The sequence below is a fragment of the Betta splendens genome, chromosome 4, assembly GCF_900634795.4.
Source record: "Betta splendens chromosome 4, fBetSpl5.4, whole genome shotgun sequence".
NCBI classification, from domain to species: domain Eukaryota; kingdom Metazoa; phylum Chordata; class Actinopteri; order Anabantiformes; family Osphronemidae; genus Betta; species Betta splendens.
In genome coordinates, this window is record NC_040884.2 from 1,101,868 (window position 1) to 1,123,342 (window position 21,475).

The 21,475-nt window shown below is 50.0% G+C and overlaps 1 protein-coding gene and 1 long non-coding RNA gene across 7 annotated transcripts in view; one reads left to right on the forward strand and one right to left on the reverse strand.

Moving 5' to 3' along the window:
- The first annotated feature begins 4,742 nt into the window (after positions 1-4,742).
- Positions 4,743-7,380, forward strand: LOC129603938 (uncharacterized). Its single transcript, XR_008694347.1, has 3 exons — positions 4,743-5,072; positions 5,867-6,025; positions 7,007-7,380. It is a non-coding gene; the product is annotated as an uncharacterized LOC129603938 (long non-coding RNA).
- Positions 6,971-21,475, reverse strand: part of pik3r3b (phosphoinositide-3-kinase, regulatory subunit 3b (gamma)) — an 83,460-nt gene continuing 68,955 nt past the window's right edge. For 4 of the 6 annotated variants that reach the window (XM_055507762.1, XM_055507761.1, XM_029149448.3 and 1 more), the window contains 8 exons: positions 13,520-13,652; positions 13,225-13,323; positions 12,969-13,149; positions 12,765-12,890; positions 12,358-12,677; positions 11,929-12,003; positions 11,645-11,815; positions 6,971-11,568 (listed from right to left, as the gene is read on the reverse strand). In XM_055507762.1, the coding sequence (XP_055363737.1) occupies positions 11,370-11,568; positions 11,645-11,815; positions 11,929-12,003; positions 12,358-12,677; positions 12,765-12,890; positions 12,969-13,149; positions 13,225-13,323; positions 13,520-13,652 (1,304 nt within the window). In that variant the 3' untranslated portion in view covers positions 6,971-11,369. Of the gene's footprint in view, positions 11,569-11,644; positions 11,816-11,928; positions 12,004-12,357; positions 12,678-12,764; positions 12,891-12,968; positions 13,150-13,224; positions 13,324-13,519; positions 13,653-15,455; positions 15,684-18,326; positions 18,781-21,475 lie in introns of those variants that run through there. The other 2 variants (XM_029149449.3, XM_029149450.3) reach the window with 2 other exon arrangements.

Below are 21,475 nucleotides of genomic sequence, written 5' to 3' on the forward strand. Positions count from 1 at the left end.
GTAGCTGTTTCCACTGCATGGGGTGGAGGTAATGCCACCACTGCCTGCTGGAGCGAGTAGTCCTGTATTGCTCAATGACACACCTGGAATTGAACCATTCCTCTGCTCCATTCTCCATCCATTGAACATAAAGAGATTCACAAAAACTCTCATTGTAACTTTAAGTTCTAGTTTTATACCTTGGTTCTGGTTCTTGCTGACCCCCCATCACCCAGCAGCCCCTGGTATCTGCTGACTCCTGCACTTTATTCCAGCGAATGCAGAGTGTTTCAGCTGAGTCTGGTGCTGCTGACAGCACCTCCGGCCTCTGAGCCTCCTGACTGACAGCTGTCCCCTCACGAATGGGGTTAAAAAGCACAGAAGGAAGTGAGCGTGTGCAGACGCACTAGCGTGGCGTTCAGGGTCAGCGCCTGCAGCGGGTCGACTCCCCTTCTCCCAAATCACCATAATGAGCTCCCGCTCTGCCTTCATCCAGCCCCGTGCGCCTCCATCGCTCCCAATAACCACAAATTCCTCCGCATCCCTCACTCAGTTTCACCTCATCCTCCCACAGCCTTGTCTTTCGACAGGCGGGAGAATTAAGGGGAGGTCCGGGCGTGCTCTTTAGGCGCAGCAGGCTGCACTCAGCTCTGAGCAGCAGCAGGGGAATAAATTAGAGGCGCACGCGGTGAATAATAAAGCGATTACGAGTTTGTAGCTGGTCAATGTGCCAACCACAGCACAGACCAGCACATTTACCACCCTGCTAATTAGTTGTGGGGAGGACTTGGTGGGCACGTCAGGGAAGGCAGGGGCAGGAAGAGGAGGAGGAGCAGGAGCAGGAAGAGGAGTAGGAGGAGGAAGAGGAGTAGGAGAAGGAGGAAGAGGAGAAGCAGGACGAGGAGGAGCAGGAGGAGGAAGAAGAGGAGCAGGAGGAGGAAGAGCAGGAGAAGGAGGAAGAGGAGGAGCAGGAGGAAGAGGAGGAGCAGGAGGAGCAGCAGCAGGAGGAAGAGGAGAAGCAGGAGGAGGAAGAGAAGAAGCAGGAGGAGCAGGAAGAAGAGGAAGAGGAGAAGCAAAAGGAGGAGGAGCAGGAAGAGGGGGAGGAGGAGGAGCAGAAGCAGGAGGAGGAGGAGCAGGAGGAGCAACAGGAGGAGGAAGAGGAGAAGCAGGACGAGGAGGAGCAGGAGGAGCAGCAGGAGGAGGAAGAGGAGAAGCAGGACGAGGAGGAGCAGCAGCAGGAGGAGCAGGAGGAAGAGGAGAAGCAGGAGGAGTTGCTCACAGCCAGCTCTGTCCTACACTGCTCTTTGCATACTGCTGCATTTCTGCTGCATGAATATACATTAGATTTGCAATTTAATTTGCATATTTATGCAGCGCATGCACGGCCGAGTCCTTACGCAGCAAACCTCCGTCTCCTACATCTGCACCGTCACCTTCTGATTTATGTCTCCGTGTCCCTCCTCCATATGCATCACAGCGTCAGGAAGCGCTGCACGCACACGCACGCACACAAACACACGCACGCACGCGCACGCACACAAACACACGCACGCGTGCACACACACGCACACAAACACACACGCAGGCACGCGCACAAACACGCACACACAAGCACACACACAAACGCACACACACTGACACAAACACTAGAATGGCTCCATTTACTGCTTCCAAGAACAAGGAGGCCTCACCACTTCTTTCCTTTCATTTCAGTTTTCTTTCGTGCTCAATCACTGTTATTCGGGTTCTGCTGAGCGACGTCCGCGGGTCATTCCAGCTGCCGTAGAAGCAGAACTGAGATCCAGGCCTCAGTCTGCAGATTCACACACGTGTTCATGTGGCTGATGTAGACAGCTGCACCTGGGACCATGAGCCGGTTCTGACAGACTCACCTGTAACACTTTCATGAAAATACCTAACTATTGATTTTGCTGCTCACCACAGAAACAGCAGCGCTGACCTCTTTGCACTGTGACACAGATCTATAAAAGCTGCACGCATAAAGCACATCTTTGTGTGAATTTATGAACCTGGATCTCGCTGCATTGCTGCAGCAGTCCCTGTCCCTGTGTGCACCCACACTGCAGCGCCTCTCAGTCTCTGTGCACACGTGTCACTAACCTGAATCTGAACTTCCACATTCAAACTCATCTTAAAGTCCAGGACCTTAAACGCAGATAAAAGGTTTGCTAAGCTCCATCTTAAACACGCAACAACATAAGACCTGCAGCTTTGCTGCTAAGAGGAGCTGATGGGAGCTCAAACTCCCACTGGAGCCCGTCTGCCAGCTCATTAGAAGGAGCAAAACTGTGGCTCATTAGAAAGTGTCTGATGGTGGGATCAAACCAGCACAGGCCCATTTTATTGAAAGTCATGAACGCAACAGGCTCATCTTGTTTCATTCGGACTGTTTATGCCAATCAGGATAAGAGGAGCCTGAGTAAATAGGCGGGGCTTGGTTAAGTGGGTGTGGTGGGGCTCGATGGGTGGAGCTGAACCAAGTGGGCGGGGCTTGACTGAGCAGCTTGAGTTAAACACCAACAACATGATTATGCTCACGTGAACGGACACCCAACATCAGTTTTAACTGCATTAGGCGTACACTCATGCAGGGCTCAGGGCGCGGGGGCATCCAGGTGGGCTCCCTGTGGACCGTGGGTCCTCAGGCTCCACTTTTTCAGGCCGACCCTCCCGCCGGGGGGAGTGTTTGCCCCTGGTTCTCATGGGGCGGACAGCGTTGACCCCCGGTGGCCCACTCTGACCTCGGGTGCTGTCTCTGTGGCTGCTGCAGCTCTGTGGGGGGCTCTGTGTGGGCGGCTTGGGTCGCAACACCTGCCTCCTGGAACTGAAGGTGTGTGGGCTCCCTGGCTGCTGGGATTCCTTCCTCTGCTTGCTGGATGGGCGGAGTGGCGGAGCCCCTCACATCACCCTGGCTTCCACAAGTGGCATTGTTCATGCACCAACGTCTGCCTCAGCCTTTGGGTGAATAATGTTAAGCTACAGCTTTACTAACCTTGTAGTGGGACTCAACACCTGAGCTGATAAACAGGCTTTTTTAACTTAGCTGTTACAGTAGTATCACTATTAATAATGTTAGATTACTGTGATTTGGTATGTCGCGTATATACCAAAGGTGTGTTTTATTTATTTATTTCTGAAATATGAAATAATGCAACTTCTGACACCTGTGTGCGTCTCAGCAAAGATGAATGTGAGTCATTGGAGTCTGTTTCTGAAAGAATGATGTGAATAAATACGTCAGTGTTTGTGAGAACTGTGTGTGTGTGTGTGCGCGTGCGTGTGTCTGTGTGTGTGTGTCTGTGCGTGTGTGTGTGCTTGTGTGTATGTGTGCGCGCACGTGTGTGTGTGTGTGTATGTGTGTGTGTATGTGTTGTGCTAGCGTGTGTGTGTGTGTGTGCGCGCGTGCGTGTGTCTGTGCGTGTGTGTGTGTGCGTGCGTGTGTGCATGTGTGCGCGTGCGTGTGTCTGTGCGTGTGTGTGTGTGCGTGTGTGTATGTGTATGTGTGTGTGTGTGTGTGTGTGTGTGTGTGTGTGTGTGTGCGTGTGTGTGTGTGATTGACAAGTGTCACGCTGGTCCGTCAGAGTGGAGAAGTAGAGGTTCACGCTCTGCTGCTCTGTCTAACGCTTTGGCCAGATCTAATTACAGCCACTTTCAGTCTCACTTCCTGCTTTTAATTAACAAGCTCAAAAAGGAAAATGGAGCCGAACTGTAAAATGAATTGAATGAAATTTGTAATTCAAAGTGAGAGTGAAAAAAGACAGAGATCAAACACAGACTCCCGCGGGGTTTCCCACCCTGCGTTCCACCGAGGGGCCACGTCTCCACCTTCAAAATAAGGCATGAGAACGAAGCTGAATAACGAGGCGTCCACTCTCAAGGCCGCACGCAGTGGATTCATGCGTGAGTCACTTATGGAGCGCACACGCGATCGATCCCGGCCAACGGCGCACACACGTCCACACTGTTAGACGTCTGTAATTTCAACAGTACAGTATCATTCGCCAGTGATAAAAACCAATGAATAAAATAGTTCACTAAAACAGGCAATGACCAATAGAAAAATTAAATCAAATGAATTCAAACCACACCATGAATGAAAGAAAGACAAATAAAAGAAACAAATACAAAACCAGAAAACAATGCTTTGAAAAAAATAAAGAAAAATAACTAAATAAACCAACATTCCAATAGCCCTGTTAAAACCACGATAAAATCGGAGCGGCCCAAGTGTAAAAAACAGCAGTCAAGGTTATTAAAACACAATACTAAATAAATAATAAATCACAATATGCTGTGATCAGCACGCAGCCAAATCCACTCCGTCCTCTTTGCAGCCAACAAGCGCCAGCATCCCGACCTGATGGCACTTTAAAAAGATATAATACAGTGAAGACGGGCCAAAAGCAGCTGAGGGACTAAAAGCTGACGTGCACCTACCGCGACACCAACTGCTGTCAGTGCCACCTCCCTCGATCAACGATCCAGGTAAGAGCCGGGTCTAAAACACAATCGCTCATAAGCGCTGCACATAAAATAAAAGGGATCCCATGAAGTCCAACATAACCGCCCTACTTACCAGCTGTTCCTCTCTCGGCGCGCGCGCACTCACACGCACACACACACACACACACCTCACTGCCACGTTTAGCGCTTAGACTCACCTGCGTTCAGCCAGGCTCTAACCACGCCCCCATCACCTGCACCAATCGTCTCCGTCTGTCACTCAGGTGAGTTTTCGCGCTGTCGCTAATGTTCTTCCGGTGACGTAACGTTAAGATGTGGGTGTTGCAGCTAGCTTAACGTTTACTGACTAACTAGCTAACTGCTAGCGGTAGACTTTGGGCTCAAATTAGGGACAGTTGTTAGACAGGCTTGGATTTCATGGTGCCTCCCGCTGATCAACACCGTCTACAAGGAGACAGACGCCCAGTGTTGCTGCAGAATCTATCCAGATGTCACCGATACCACAGACACGGGCACAAAGCTTGGTCTGCGTGATCGTTTATTTAGTTCGTAGCGTTCACTTTGAACCGTCAGCTGAGACCTGCACCGCTCTGACTCGCGGTAATACGGTAATACGGTAAAGGACCAGGCGCTCCTGATCATTCACAAAAACATGACAAAACACAAGTTAAACACAAGTTAAACCACACAAAACACAAGTTAAACGCTCCGCTCCGCCCATAGATCACTCTGTTACGGAGAGCGCATGCGCTAACAGAGGTCACGTAAACCAAGGCATTGACAGGGACCGCTAACAGGTCCCACGGTAACAGTGTTGCGATCAGCCAGAAGAGCGGAGACACTCTAATGAGCAACTGAGGCGATTTTAACATTAATGTCTTAAGGAAACGAAGCAAATTTAAGAAAAGATGGAATTTACAGTGAACGTTCAAAAAATAAAAGGGAATTGGCCTCCATTCTAAAAGTAGGATTTGAATAAAGTGACTTCTCCAAATTGGTACATCACCATTCCTTCACAGTTCTGCTTAGTACTACCTCGACTACTACCACAGCAAATATCAAATACTTTTACTGAATAGTTTAAGAGTGAGTGTCTCCGCTCTTGGTGATCGCAACACTGTTACCGTAACTATCGCACGAGTCGCGCACCTCGAAAATAGCAACGACTCTTTTGACCACGGAAAAGCAAACGGCGGCTCACTTGACCGCAAGTAGCGTGAAATGATGCTTCAAAGCCAGTGTCACAGATACAGTTACAAACGTTTGTAACATGGTTTGATAGAGGCAGAATTGATGCTATGTATCTACTGTAACACTTGACTTTGACCAGTATTTACTCATCATTGTTGATAGTTGAAATGGAATTGAATTTTTCTCATCCTTTATTTTATTTTGCTTATAGATTCCTTGTGTGATTAAATCTGGAAAATGCACTGCTAAAACTGGAGTGAACCAGGAGACATCAGAGAGATGAAGAGAAAGACACCAGAACAACAGTGTCATCCTTCCTTCGTCATCAAACTGGAAGTGGAAGAGCTCAGATTAGTAAATTCTTCTGCAGGTGGTCATTTCTGATCTGATTTATTGAGATCTGAAGTTGTCTTATGCTTTATTTTATTTTGCTCATAGACTCCTTGTGTCAATAAATCCGGAGGATGGCACAAAATGCACTGCTAAAACTGTGTCATCCTTCCGTCGTCATCTAACTGGAAGTGGAAGAGCCCAAATTAGTAAATTCATATAAAGTTGGTTACATCCATTATTTTTGGATTATTGGTATTTCTGACCTGATAGTTGAAAATATCTGAATTTGTCTTAACCTTTATTTTATTTTGCTCATAGATTCCTTGTTAGAATAAATCCAGAGGATTTGCGCTACTGAAACTAGTGATTTTTCTGAAAACTGTTAACTGTACAGTAAGTTTTGTTAAAAGGCTATGTTACGGTGTACTTTGCAAGTTTTAACGGTGTATGTACTTGAATGTTTTAAATACAATATTGTATTTTTAGACAGTTCAGTCTTAAGTGATTTAATTATTTGAAATGTTTTAAATAAACTTTCATATTTTGCAAAAATTAAATTTACAGTATATTATATTATTATTATTACTATTATAGAATTAAGAGATATATACGTGCATATAATTTATTAATTAATAAAGTATTGATTCAAAGTCATGGGATTACAATAATATAGAGGTAAGAGTACAGTACAGTACCAATTACTGTAAACTTAAAATACAGTAATGATTACTGTATTTTTTGAAGTAACTGTTGCCAGTGAATCACTGTAAAAACTCTTTGAAATGTCTAACAGTGCAGTCAGTGATCATTCACTCTCATTTTCTCGATAGACTCTTCTGTAGATTTGAGGCTTCATTTACTTTGAATACTTTAGTTGTTTCTGTCTAAGTTTGTCTTTTAGCTTCGAAGCATTAGCCACTAACATAAAAAACTGCAGATAAAAGCTGTTGACAAAAAACAAACCACAACTCAGACTCTAATGTTTGTATTTGAAGAAAATATTTTCTTTATTCTGCAGGAGAACTGAATGTGTTGGAGCTCCACCGACGGACGAACGGACGGGTTCTGCTCAAACAAATAGAGAATCTACAACCAACAGACTATTGCAACCGATACGACAAAGAAAAGTGAGTTGGCCCAAAACCATTTCAAGAGCAAATAGCAAGAAGCTGGCAGCAGGTATGACACACGGGGACACTGAGAGAGAGACCGGGACCAGGGAATGAGTGGAGCAGTCAGCGTTTAGGTCAAAACATCTCTGCCGTCAGACGTGATGGTCAGACACGTGGTCGTCTTTCTCAGCATCAACCGACACAAAAAGGACGGGAACTTGTTTCAGCTGTAAGCAGTGATGTTAAACTTGCTATAATAAATTCAGATCTGAATACATCATTAACAGACAAATAACAGTTTTTTCAAAGACATCTTTTTTACCATTTTTCTTTTATACACAAAAAACAACAGTCAAGAGTAACAAACGCATGCTGGATCTGTACGTATGTCAAAAGGGGCAGCGGGGAGGGGTGTCATATACACTTTGTAAAATCCTTTTTTCGTTAGCTTTTCTAAAAGTTTTTGTATTTTCACATATATAAGAAGCTGTTACTCCTCAAAGCTGTGCTGGGTACTGTGATCAGATAAGCAGTGGTAAGAACACAACACGACTCCTCGTGAGAATCACAAACATATTCAAACCTGGCTGCAAATAAAACTTTGCAGAACTGCTTCAAGGTGAGTAGTAGTATCTGTAGTAGTACTAATAGTAGTAGTATTTGTAGTAGAAGCAGAGGAACAACAGACAGTTGCTATTTTAACAGTCCTGGGTGGTAGTGAGTATAAACACACAAAGGAGGCGGCAGCCGGCCTCAGCTTCTGCGCCTCAGTGTGGATTAAACATACCTCTATTTTCTGACCCTAAACCTGGTTCCTGGATTATTTGGGTTGAGTCGAGTTCTGAGTAAAACTCAACTAAACAGTCAGTAAAAGTAAACGTAACAAATGGATCATTTGGTTTGTCCCAACAACCCTCTGACCTGCCTTTGCTTCTGTCTGCGTTCGACCCTGCGCTGTCAGTAACACCTGTGCTGGGGGAGGGGCCTAGATTGGCCCCTCCCACAAGAACCCCTGGCTCAGAATGGGAAGGTGACATGGGATGACATGACACATGGAGGAACATCGTGCTGCAGAAGACAGAAAACGTATCAGTAATAAAACTGGAGATGAATGCGTTGCCTTCAGCGTTTTACTGACGTTGACTTGAGTCCAAATAAATAGACACATTTTTTTTTCAAATGCATCAAAAACAAAGAATCAAACTCCCAGTTGTGCACAGTGATTCTCCTGTCACAGTCTGAGCAGCTCTGTAGAGATGAACTCCACAGAACTAACCCACTATGACTAACGAGTTTAGGATTCTATTCACACGCAAAGCAAGCAAAAAAAACAACAATAAATTGAAAGAAAGGTTTTGTCAAGATTTGTGCAGAAAATAACAGAAATAGAAAAGTGTAATTGCAACTAAAGTCTAGCTGCAGCCAACATGTGCAAATAAATGAGGTCGTTGGTGGTAATGCTGTGATTCTGGGTCAGAACACGAACCGAGGAGTGCCGATTAGCTCACGTGTGATCGATGTGCCACAAATGAACACGAGCCACCAGCTGGGACGGGTCCTTCACACCACACGCTTTCAAAGCAATGAGACAAAAGGCGCCACTGAAACGTCACGTCCCAGGAGGAAACTCAGGGATCAACAAGAACTGAAATCTTTGGTGTAAATGTTTTGGAGAAGAATGAAAATCAAATCAAATGACTATGGACACACTGACGACGGAGACGACGTCTCGGGGGAACAAGGACTGAACACAGAGGTCACTGCTGGAGACGACGACTCTTCTAGATGAGAATGTGTGCAATTTCAGACGAGCCCTCTGTCCAGGAAAGATCCCAACTCATCTGAGGAAAGTTTCAAAAAGTGCCTCCTTGTTCTCCACCTGTAACAAATACTGTACATCTGTCATAAAACTCTAAAAACCTCAGCTGCTCGGCAGAAAACGAGGGTGCTCTCCACCTTTTCCTTCAATAAATGTGTATTTCCATAGAAAGACATTCAACAGCGAGCGATGTGGTTCAGTTCAAGTAATATAGATGGGAGATGTTATAAGAGTTCCCAATGAAAAAAAAAAACATGAGAAACCAAGGGAGTTACATCCTTCTGCGGAGACAGACAGGAAGGAATCTCTAAAAGCGCGAGATGACGTTCTGTCTAAACAGAAGAGATGAACCTTTCTTTTGACGGGACGCAGCTTAACTGGCTGATTAAGCTCGGCTTGATTGAAGTACTGAAGCAGAAAAACCCTGATTTGTTTCAGATCGCTGGCTTGGTTGTGTTGCAGTTCCTACAGTAAACTCAAGAACACCTGAGGGTTTAGAACCTAAACTGAAATGAGACGCGGGCCTGCATGCGTCGTAGCACCTGGAGAGATCGGATCAGTGGTGCTTCAAAAAAGAAACGTCAACAAAAGGCCCGCTTGGGCCCGGACCCTTCCTTTTGTACATTCAAGAGAGCAGCAGCAAACCCTGCGTGCTGAATCCTGGGAAACGACAGAGCCACAAACCCAGACAACAGGAGCAGAGTCCCTGCTCACATCGTTGCTTTCTACCTCCTGGACCCACTAGGAACCCACCGCCTGAGCAAGCTGGCCTTAACGCCTCATCGTCATGGCGACTGCTCGACATGAAGCCACGTGAGAAACTGGATTCAACACCGGCAGCTTCAGGTCATTAGTGGCTTTAAGCTCAGCTTTTTTATCCAAGATGCAGCTTGGCAACGTTGCCGTAGTTACCGATGTGTGGGAAAGGAGGATGCTGAGATGCATCATTCACTCAATGGCCTTCTTCCTGAAACCTGACCCCTCAGACACACCAGAGATGCTGCTTTGTAACCAGTGGCGTAGCCCACATCTAGGAGGGACGGCTGCTTATCGGCCCCTCCTCCCACCCTTCCATCAGAAGGAGGAGCAAAGCAAGAAATCATTAGTCGCACAATGGGAAATTCTGTAAATGCATAAAATGAAACCTGGTGGCTTCTCTCTCCACTTTGTGAAGGTCTCATTTTCTCTTACTTTATTCTGACATGAAACGCCTCCACTGGTTACAAAGTCGAACGCCAAGCATTAAACACAAGTTCAGTTTGACTAAAAGCTCCGCTGTGGTTCCATCTGAAGCGTTTGACTGCTGAGCCACATCGACCACGCTAGATTGCAGCTTCGTTCAGGTTTTGTGCTAACTTCTGTCTCTGCCTGCAGGTTCGAACCATGTGATGTCAGACAGACTCAGTTTAGCCTTTCGGATTCCTAGCGTTGTGTGGAAGTGGTGCCTTTTCTAGCTAAACCTCAGCGAGCAGGTTGTTCTTCAGCTGCGTGAGCGCTGGGTCTCACACTGGCTTTAAGTGCTTCGGACTCCAACATCTGTGTTTGCAGAAGCTCCTGGCGTTTCTGCTAACGTACCATTTGGTTTTCCAACAAGGCTATTTGGTGCACAAGCGCGTGGTTCTATGTGGTCTCAGACACGCCATTCGTTTGCTTTCCTCCGCTCCTTTGTCCATTCACCAACAGGAACGTGAAACTTACTGGCCGACTCGTCGCCCCTCCCCCTTCACACCGCCTTTGGTCTCTGGTTCTGATCTGTGATGCCAGTTTACAAATTGGCAAAAAAGTCAAGACTGGATCAGCAAAGCAAAGAAACCCTAGTTAGTATAAAAGCCTTTATCCTTCTTTAGAATATAAAGTGTAGCGTCGCCTGCGCCCCGACCCCCAGCAGCAGTCTCCATGAAGGAACGCATGGCAACGCAAGCGTCCGTCATCTTGTCATGCTACATTACTTTTGCTTCACATAGGGGGACAGAACAGACACTTGACATCATCATCATCGCCGTCTGTTGCATTTTCCACAAACAAGTGTAGAAATAAACAAAGAAACACATGTGACACATGAAAACGCCTCCAGAAGAAACGAAATGCAGGAACAAAATGGAAATGTGTCGTTGTGGTCTTCATCATTCATGTGGTTTCTGAGTGTCTGCTAAAAGTCTGAGCTGAGTTTAGGTAGCAGCGGGTCAACCTGAAACTCTGAAGTCTCCGTTTCCTTCAGTTGCGTTTTTTCACATTCACAAACATTTAAAACTTCCTTGTGCAAATCAAGCAGTCTTTAGAAAGAATGCCCTCCGAAATTGTTCTTGTAAAAATATAGAACTTCAAGGTGGCTGATGTGTGTGTTGCAGCAAGTGTTTAGTTTCTTTCTATCCATCTGTTTGCGTGTTGGGGCTTGGAGCCCATGCCGCTGTGCCCTTCAGGGACGGTGGGCTCATCTGTGGCCTGTGGCTTCATCTGCGTCCGGAGGGCATGTGTGCGTAGACGGGGTATGCGAGGCGCACGTTGAGCGAGTCGTTGTGCTGCACCAGCGAGGTCTGGTGGTAGTGGAGCACCAGGTCCTTCAGGCTGCTGTACAGGTTGTAGGGCTCGGCGAAGCCGAAGCCGCGGGGTGTGCTGTAGATGACGCAGTGCTTCACCTCTCCTTCCAACCTGGGGACGCGTGAGCACAGGGGGTCAGACAGCAGCTCATGGAGCTGGGCCCAAAGCTCAGGCATGCTGTACTCACACCACAGAGCAGGCGTAGCAGCCCTTCTTGCTGCTTTCCCGGATCAGAAAGGCGCCGTCCGGCTTCCCGATGAGCAGCTCCTCCGCCTGCGTCCGGTTCAGGTCCCCAACGAACCAGCTCTTCTCGTCGTAATGAGGCAGGTTCTCATCGTCCTCACTCACAAAGTAGCCCCTGCACACAAACGCAGTTAGTCGGTAGCTGCATTAAGTTACAGCCCTGCACTCAGTAAGGTGTCAGAGCCAACTTCACATTCTGGGCCCAAAGTTCAGAAACAGAAAACTCACTCATCCGTGTTCTCGTTCTTGATTCCCAGCCAGTCGTTAATTCGTTTCTGACGGACTCCTTTGTGATTGAGCCAGCTACAGAGGAAGACAGAAGCGTTAGCAGGAATCCCTCCAGGACGGCTTCTTATCCAATCTGTGTTTAAAGTGCAGCAAACACGAGGCTCCACGGAAATCTAATTAGCGAAGCTCCAACAAATGTCTTCACAAAGCAATTTGGTTTGAGCCGTTGCTACTACTAACAACTAAAGCAGCAAACCTCCCGAGGCCTGAGATACTGAAAAGGTCAAAGCCTCAGCAACAACAGAATAAGACTGATAACCAATTCCAAACCAGTTCCTCCTACTGGAGTGTGGAGACATGGTAAAACAGAGGCTCGTTCCTCTGTTGGACAGTGGCCCATTAGCAGCTGCTCATGGCGTCGGTGCTTACACTAGATACTGGTCCCTGATCTTGCGGAGCTGGATGAGGTCGGGCTTCAGGCTGTTCATCTTCTTGTCTGTCTCGCGGTTGTCCATGGCTTGTGTTTTCAGGTCCTGCTCCAGCCGCACCTTGCTGTCGTGGATCTCCCCGAGCCGAGACTTGAGCTTCTCGTAGTTCATCATGATTCGCTCTATCTCCTTGTCGTTGCCCTCGCGGCGGAAGCGCTCGATGTAGTCCTTGCTGTAGCGCTCCTGTGTGTGGCACTGATCCTCAAAGATCTTGATGGTCTCGTTGAAGGCTTCGATGGCCGTGCGCTTCATCTGGATCTCCTGTGGAGGGACAGAGCAGAGGGTCAGCGAGTGGCAGGAACTACTGATACTGACACTGACAGTGTCGAACCCAGGTGTTCCCGCTACCTGCGAGGTCTTGGTGTACTCCTCGTACAGACGGTCGTACTCTTTGCTCTTCTCCTGGTACTGGTTGTGGTATTCCTGAAGCTTCTTCCCCACAGCATCAATATTATCTTCCTTAACCAACAGGTCCTGTGGATTAGGGAAGGAGAGGTTAAAGCGGGAGCGGTTCCAGCTCTGTGTTGAGCTCACGTGTCCGTGTGCACTGACCTGCTGGAAGCGCGAGATGGGGTACATGAGTTTGACGTCCAGCTTGGTGTTGTACTGAGCCAGAGACTCGTGTCTGTAGTGGCAGATGAGCTCCACCACCGAGCTGAACGTCAGCGGCTCAGAGAAGCCGTACTTCCCGTCCCGGTGGTAGATCTTGATCAGCTTGTTGTTGCCCCCTTTCCTGAACACAGGAAGACGATGAGCACATCCTCTGTGACATGAACGCACACTGTGTCACATCCTCACACTGCTTTACCTCAGCGTGAGCGTGTAGTCGCCCTGCATTTTGGTGGACGCATCCCGAACCAAGAAGGTCCCATCAGGCATGTCTCTGAGCTTATCGTTCACCTCTTCCCTGGAGACGAGAGGAAAAAAAATCTTCAAATCATCAGCAGCAGACGAGGACCTTCCTCACACATCTGAGAAACAAGCCTAACGTCTCTGTAGCTGAGCTCCAGATGTTAGAACAGTTCACACGTTCCTCACACCCACTTCCAGTCACTGCTGGCCTTTCAGTCACACAAAGGCTCATCCAGCAGAACCTGCGGTACCTGGATATGTCTCCCCAGTACCACTCGGCCTCCTGCAGCGAGCCTCCTGCTCCTCCGTCCTTGGTGCCGTTGCTACCGCCTCCCACCCCGACGGAGCAGGGCTGCTGGGGCTTCGCAGGCTTCGGAGGAAGAGCTGCAAGAGAGATGGGTGACTGTGGGTTGATAACAACATCAACAACAACCTTGGAAGCTTTTTTACACAGCAGAATTTACTCCGTGAGCAGATCCAGAGCATGAACACATTTAAACTATGAATGAGTGTTTATTCTTGGAACAAATCGTTTGGTTCCTTTTTATTTGGTTTAGACCCTTCGTTCACTGTTTGTGTTTAAACATCGCTACATTTACAAAAATATATAGAATATGTTCAAAATTATGGAAATCAGAAGAAAGGCCATGTTTGCACAACAGCAGTAGATCAGCCTGAGTGAACGCTAACAAGCTAATAAACACAAACCATGTTAGTGGCGTCATGCTGTGAATACGAGCCGTAACCAGCACCACCCAGAGACACAGAGGTTTACAGCCTCAGGTCACATCTGGATGTGGTTCAGAAGCTGCAGAGAACAGACTGGAGCAGCCGTGTTCTCACGTTCTCTTTCATTAGGATGAAGCTTACATTTGTTTCAATATTTAAATCTGGAGTGAAGGCGACATTCTCAACTTCGCAGCCGATGAGCCTGTTCCAGAGGAGCCGTCCAGGTCCTCTCCTGCTTCTTTGTTCCCCGTCTCTCTCACACACCCTCATGTCACCGCACACACGCAGGCACGCACGCACGCAGGCACGCACGCACGCAGGCACGCACGCACGCAGGCACGCACGCACGCAGGCACGCACGCACGCAGGCACGCACGCACGCAGGCACGCACGCACGCACGCACACTTTGGACCTCGTTTGGAACTCAAAATTACTTTTCATTTAATATGATTAACTCATTTGAGCAACATTAAAATTGAATAAACAACATAATCCCAGTGAACACAATAATGTGACCTGTGAACAAGTGTCGTGAGCAGCTGTGTGGTTTGGATTCAGCCGTACGATGATCAGGACAAAGAGTTTCCATTAGAAACTGGAAGCTTACAATAAAAGGAGCCTCGCCACAACTTTCACGGTAAACATCTGTCCTGCATGAGACAAGCTCACATCTGGCTGATGACAACCGTCCCAACAAAGAGGACACATCAAGAAAACACAGCAAAGTGTGAAGAGTGTTGACATCTCACAAACGCAGAGTTAATAATGAGTGAAAGGAACTGCAGCACGAAGCCTCGGAGCAGGAGGACGAACAAAGGGGACCGTCAGCAGCTCAGCCTCCTCCCCCTCAGCAGACAAAGGAGCAGCGCTCGGCCCCACACGCAGCCACATCGCTTCGTCACACGCTGCAGCAGCCACAGCGCTGGAACAATGACGTTGAGCACGGACCGACACGCACCATAAACGCACAAAGCAGCGAGGCCGAGGACGCTCTGTGGAGCCGTGTGCTCAGCACCACAAGACAACAAACCAGTCACAACTCCATCGTGTCTGTGCATCAGGACGTCTTTATGGCACGTGCAGACGCACGCGCAGACGCACGCGCAGACGCACGCTTCTGCAGAAACACTTCTGACAATGAATCTGCAGGAAATAATGAGACGTCACGACAGCCTCGTTCAACATTTACACGCTTCTGTTGTTTTAACCACAAACAGTCTAAACTGTAACTTTTGGAGCAAACTGCTGAAACAAGGACGTCTGCACAGGAAGCACAGAATGACAGAGGACTTTTACTCTTTGCAACACTTCATTCCACAAGTTGGAAAACTGGAGGAAAAGCTTGAACACAAAAGCAAACACTGTCTGTGGGAGGTTGGTGAGAGAGATGGAAAAGAGAAGAAGTCAAAGAGAGAGAGCAGAAACTGGAAGCAGACGGAGGCTGCAGGTTCTCTTACCGTCCTCCACCATCGCGCTCGCCGTTAACTGCATGCTGCTGTCGCCTCTCAGCTGTTTCTCTCCTCCCTCCCTCCCTCTCTCTCTTTCTCCGTCTCACCCTCCCTCTCCACTGCTCGCTCGCTCACTCGCTCTCCTCCTCCTGCTCTACGCTCCGTCTCACTGAAGAGGAGAGCGAGCGAGGCTGAGCCTAAAAGACAAGGCTGGAGAAGTGATCCCTGCGAGGAGGCCCGGCCCCTCGGCCAATCAGGACGCAGGATGAGAGAGAGAGAGCGAGCGAGCGAGCGAGCGAGCGAGCGAGCGAGCGAGCCGCCTGGCGCGTGACCACGTCCAGCGCCACATACAGGCACACGCCACCGGAGCGTCAACAACAGGTTGTTTCCCCTGAACAATAGAGACGCTCTACTCCTTCAATGTCTGGGCTCCAACACAAAACAAACACAACGTACAAAAGGATTAAAGCTAGAGATCCTTGTTTCACAATATCTAACAGGGTTCAAGGTTCCACAAGGTTCTGTGACCAAGACACTGGAACCTGAAGAAGAATTTAAACCCCACCAGCAGAATATAACAGAACGCTACATACTGTTTTGAAATTAAACCGTCGCCGTCTGAGTGCTATAACATGTCTCCACATCCATCTCCATGACAACGGAGCCAACAGTGCCTGCTGTCCGAGGTCAGTGATGAGCTTTGAAGCGTGGGCACCTGGTCTCAAACAGTGCGAGGACGTGATCTGTGTGGACATGACTCTCAAACATTCAGAGCTGCAGGTGATGATTCCAGCAGGAAGAGGCATCAGAGCTGAGCGCGAGGGATGTCAGCGCGCCAGCAGCAGCAGCAGCAGCAGCAGCAGCAGCAGCAGCAGCAGCGCGGGGGGGAACTCCAGTCTACTGACTCAGCCCAGTAGATTTAGAAACAGAACTGCTTCTGATAGTTTCACTGTGACTAACAAAAGCAGCCCATTCAAGGCACCGCAGGCGGCTCGCGGCTCCGTCCAACGTGTTCCATGAAATCTATTATTAGCTTCAATGTCCCTTTGCAGGTGAGTCAGTGGTGCAGAAGAGGCTGAGAACCGGAACAGCTCAGCAACAGATTACGTATTAAAACCAACGTCTTCATGCGAGAAACGTTTTGAGCTACGAGAGTCTTCACTGGACACGACGTGAGATGAACCCAACGTTTCAGACAAAGGAATGATTGAGGTTGGGCCGAGGAGCGGCGTAAAGCGGGCTCTGCTCCTCGTCACAGAGGAGCGGAGCTGAGGATCGGCCTTCAACAGCGCCACTGGCTCCTTTTACACCGGACCCCCCAAAGCGTGTAGCTACAGCACGCACAAAGGCGTGATGAACCTCTGGGGACGCGTCGAGATGAAAGTCGGTGCGATCGATGACAGGACGGGCACAGAGGTGCGACTGAAAACAGGTGAGACACGGAACAGGTGCAACAATTAAGCTGCCACTCAGAAGAGGAGCAGGGAGAACGGATCGCTTTAAATCTGCTTCTCTGCAGCCTGGATGGGAAACCTGAACGGACCTGGGTCCAGCAGCACCCACGTCAGCACAGAGAACTGAAATCACCGGATCACTGGTTCCGTCACTCACTGAGAGGAAAGCACCTGAATGTGGAACAAGAACCAGCAAATGTGGCTGCAGCAGAACCGTTGAAGACAGAGGAGCAGGTTGAGCCAGAGCTGATCAGTACTAGGTTCTCCACAGAACGCCAGCGCAGAACCATCGGCCTGTTTGATCTCCATCCATGCGACAACATGCATTTAAAGCTTTAGCCAGTAATTACACGTGAGTGTGAACATGTGTTGCATTCTATTTAAGCTGGTTCGTTCCTCCAACAAGCAACATTATTTCCCTCTGGAATTAGTCAAGTTTTTGAACCTTGAATGTAGTTTAAACGTGTGTGAGACCGTGAGTGAAGCATCGTGTGTGCAGCTCGCTTTAAGCTGGTGTCGTGAACATCAGCACACGGACAGAAGGGAGGAGAAAGCGGCCAGAGCCGATTCAACAGCGCCTCCTGGAAACAACGCGCGTCCCGCATCTGCGCCACGATCCATTCAGCGCGCGGGGGGAGACGGGGGAGTCAAATGACACTGAATGAATGAATGAATGAATGGATGGATGGATGAATGGACCGTCTTCAGCTCCGAGCGCCAGTTAGGCAGACAGCGGCGCACAGACCCTCAGATGCGCGTCGCCTGACCGTGACAGCACCGGGAGAGGCTCCGGACCCGGACCCGCCTGTGTCCCTTCGCTGCCGGTTCTGAAGTGGCCCAAACGCACACTGACTGCAGAATAACACACAGCACGTACACGCACAGGCGAGTCGCTGATTCCCTATTCAAAATCCGCTACGAAGCACGTTAACATTTTAGGGGTTTTCGGCGACGTTTCTGTGGATTGAGAATTTGTACCAACTGGACCGTAAATGACGCGTTCGAGTCCATGTGTGCGGGCAGAGGCCGCTTTCGGCGCCTCCGGTGTGAAGACATTGCCTCAAGTTTGTCTTAAAGCGACTCCGTCCTTCCGTGGACCTGCAGCTGCTAAAATCAGCATTAAAATGCCCGGAGGCGCATTTCTTCCGTAAACGATGCGTCGGAGAGTAAAACACAAAGACTGAAATGTGCTCAGTGCGTTGTCACAATTTGAGCCCATTTCAAACATAATTGTGGACAAATCCGAACCCGCGCAGTGCAACAAAGAGAACGTCGACTGCGTCCCAGCAAAGATGCGCAGCAGAACCCAGAAGCAGCACCGCACACGAACGAACCCACCAGGACGCCACAGAACCGACCGGCTGGTGTCGTCCAGACCCGAACCGCGGCCAAACACAAGCCCGTCCCGAGCCGCCGGCGGCCTCACCTGGCGGCGGATCCATCTCCAGGTAGAAGATCAGCTCCGTGGAGTACGGCATCATCACGTCCCTCCAGTCGCCGTCCTCGCCGGTCTTCTCCGTCGTCCACACCGTGTTATACATCGCTGTCGAGCGGCTTAGTGCGACGAGCTTCGTCCACCAAAAGAAAAAACGTAGAAAACGGGGAAACGGTAGAACCCGACGCGACGCGACGCGAGACTCGGTTACATAAGCGGATCTATCCGTCTACGCGGAAGTCGTGTTCAGGCTGGAGCGAACGGACGGACGCACAGCGAGCACCGGGCCGCGACGGCTCCCTGCCACATGCTACTGGTTCCGGGGAGCCGGGGCTCGACATGAAGGCGAACACGGGCGGCCTCAGCGGCGGCTCTGCGCGTCCACCCGTCCCCGTCTTCTCCGCAGGTGCCGCCGGCTCACCAGCGTCAGTAGAACAAGCGCACTGACGAGGGAGGCGCGCGGCGGCTGGAGCGAACCATTATCCGCAGCACGCGGGGGGGAACGTGAGCCACAGCCGTGACGCTAACGTCAAACGGACACATCCGCGACGTTGGAGAAGACGCGACACTGTACTGAGCCCAGCGTCGTCTGTCACGCGGATAAACCGGAAGTTCAGCCGTTCTGTGTATGTTCTAGCACGCGCCCTCTCCTCGCTACACCCCCGGTTGTCCGCCGGCCTGCCGCGGTGCCTCTGAGCACAAAGGCAGCAGCTGAACTGGAAGCGAGTCCAGGCTGAGAAGAGGAGAACGCGTCCCTCTGACTTCCACTAGGCGAGTTAAGTACAAGCTGGAGGGCCAGGAGATCACCTGGAGGAGCCCGCACGAGGAGCGCCGTCCACATCTGGATCCGAGCTCCTCAGACAAGCAGCTCCTGCCTGTCTGTCTGTCTGTCTGCCTGCCTTCCTGTCTGTCTGTCTGTCTGTCTGCCTGCCTTTCTGTCTGTCTGCCTGCCTTCCAGTCTGTCTGACCGTCTGCCTGCCTTCCTGTCTGTCTGCCTGTCTGTCTGCCTGCCTTCCTGTCTGTCTGTCTGCCTTCCTGTCTGTCTGTCTGCCTGCCTTCCAGTCTGTCTGACCGTCTGCCTGCCTTCCTGTCTGTCTGCCTGTCTGTCTGCCTGCCTTCCAGTCTGTCTGACCGTCTGCCTGCCTTCCTGTCTGTCTGCCTGTCTGTCTGCCTGCCTTCCTGTCTGTCTGCCTTCCTGTCTGTCTGTCTGCCTGCCTTCCTGTCTGTCTGTCTGTCTGTCTGCCTGCCTGCCTGCCTGTCTGCCTGCCTGCCTGCCTTCCTGCCTGTCTGCCTGCCTGCCTGCCTGCCTTCCTGTCTGTCTGTCTGTCTGTCTGTCTGCCTGCCTGCCTGCCTGCCTGCCTTCCTGTCTGCCTGCCTGCCTTTCTGTCTGTCTGTTTGCCTGCCTGCCTGTCTGCCTGTCTGCCTTCCTGTCTGTCTGACCGTCTGCCTGCCTTCCTGTCTGTCTGTCTGCTTGTCTGTCTGTCTGTCTGCCTGCCTGTCTGTCTCTTTGCCTGCCTGCCTGCCTGCCTGCCTTCCTGTCTGTCTGTCTGTCTGTCTGCCTGCCTTCCTGTCTGTCTGCCTGTCTGTCTGCCTTCCTGTCTGTCTGTCTGCCTGCTTGCTTGCCTGCCTGTCTGTCTGCCTTCCTGTCTGTCTGTCTGTCTGTCTGTCTGTCTGCCTGCCTTCCTGTCTGTCTGTCTGCCTGCCTGCCTGCCTTCCTGTCTGTCTGTCTGCCTGCCTGCCTTCCTGTCTGTCTGTCTGCCTTCCTGTCTGTCTGTCTGTCTGCCTGTCTGTCTGTCTGTCTGTCTGTCTGTCTGTCTGTCTGCCTGCTTGCCTGCCTGTCTGTCTGCCTGTCTGTCTGTCTGTCTCTCTGCCTTCCTGTCTGTCTGCCTTCCTGTCTGTCTGTCTGTCTGCCTGCCTTCCTGTCTGTCTGTCTGCCTTCCTTCCTGTCTGTCTGTCTGTCTGTCTGTCTGTCTGTCTGTCTGTCTGTCTGTCTGTTTGCCTTCCTGTCTGTCTGTCTGTCTGCCTGCTTGCTTGCTTGCTTGCCTGCCTGCCTGTCTGTCTGCCTGTCTGTTTGTCTGCCTGTCTGCCTGTCTGCCTGTCTGCCTGTGGGCAGAAGGTGTCTTCACTGTCAACCAACGTCCTATGTAAGATAACAGCAGGAGCTTTACGTTTAAAGCAACTATACAGAGGTTTCATCTTCATACAAGAGATGCACAAATATATCTCACCAGAAAGTAACAAACCCAACAGCTTGGGTGTTTTTAAAGCTATAGGAAGAAGTGACGGGTGGCACGGTGGTGCGGTGGGTAGCACTGTCGCCTCACAGCAAGAAGGTTCTGGGTTCGATTCCCGGAGGCGGCCCTGGTGCCTTTCTGTGTGGAGTTTGCACGTTCTCCCCAGTGGGTTCTCTCCGGGTTCTCCGGCTTCCTCCCACAGTCCAAAGACGTGCATTAGGTCTATTGGCTTCTCTCCATTGCCCGTAGGTGTGAGTGTGTGAGTGAATGGTTGTCTGTGTGTTGCCCTGCGATGGACTGGCGACCTGTCCAGGGTGTACCCTGCCTCTCGCCCGTAGCCAGCTGGGATAGGCTCCAGCACCCGTGACCCCGCACTAGGGAGTAAGCGGTTCGGAAAATGGATGGATGGAAGAAGTGACGTCTGAAGCTTTATAGGCCTCCTCTGCACAAACACGGGACAAAGAATGCACAAAGAAGCCCATGTAAGGACTTCCTGCTTGTTTTCAACAGTGAAATCGTCCAGTGCACCTGCACCGTCTGAGCCACAGTTGTGCTCTGTGCGGTTCTGAACCTCATGCAATCACCGCAGCCACTTCTCTGCAGCAGCCTGGGGAGGTTCAGAACCGGGCCGCTCCATACGGCAGCTTAAGCCTGGGGCCCGAGAGATGAGCAGACCTGGTTCATGGAGGGACGCAGGGATTAGAGCGCTCACAACAGAACACATGCTCTTACAGAACGCACTCGATGGTCTTCAGGACCGGGGTTCATGTCTGCTACACTGATCGTCTCCTGCGTCTGCTGTTAATATTAATGACAGTTGAAAAGACGATGACATGCACTGTCTGCTGCATTATTACTATACTATAATGTCCAGTCGCTCTGTGTGCGGCATCTGATCACCAGTGC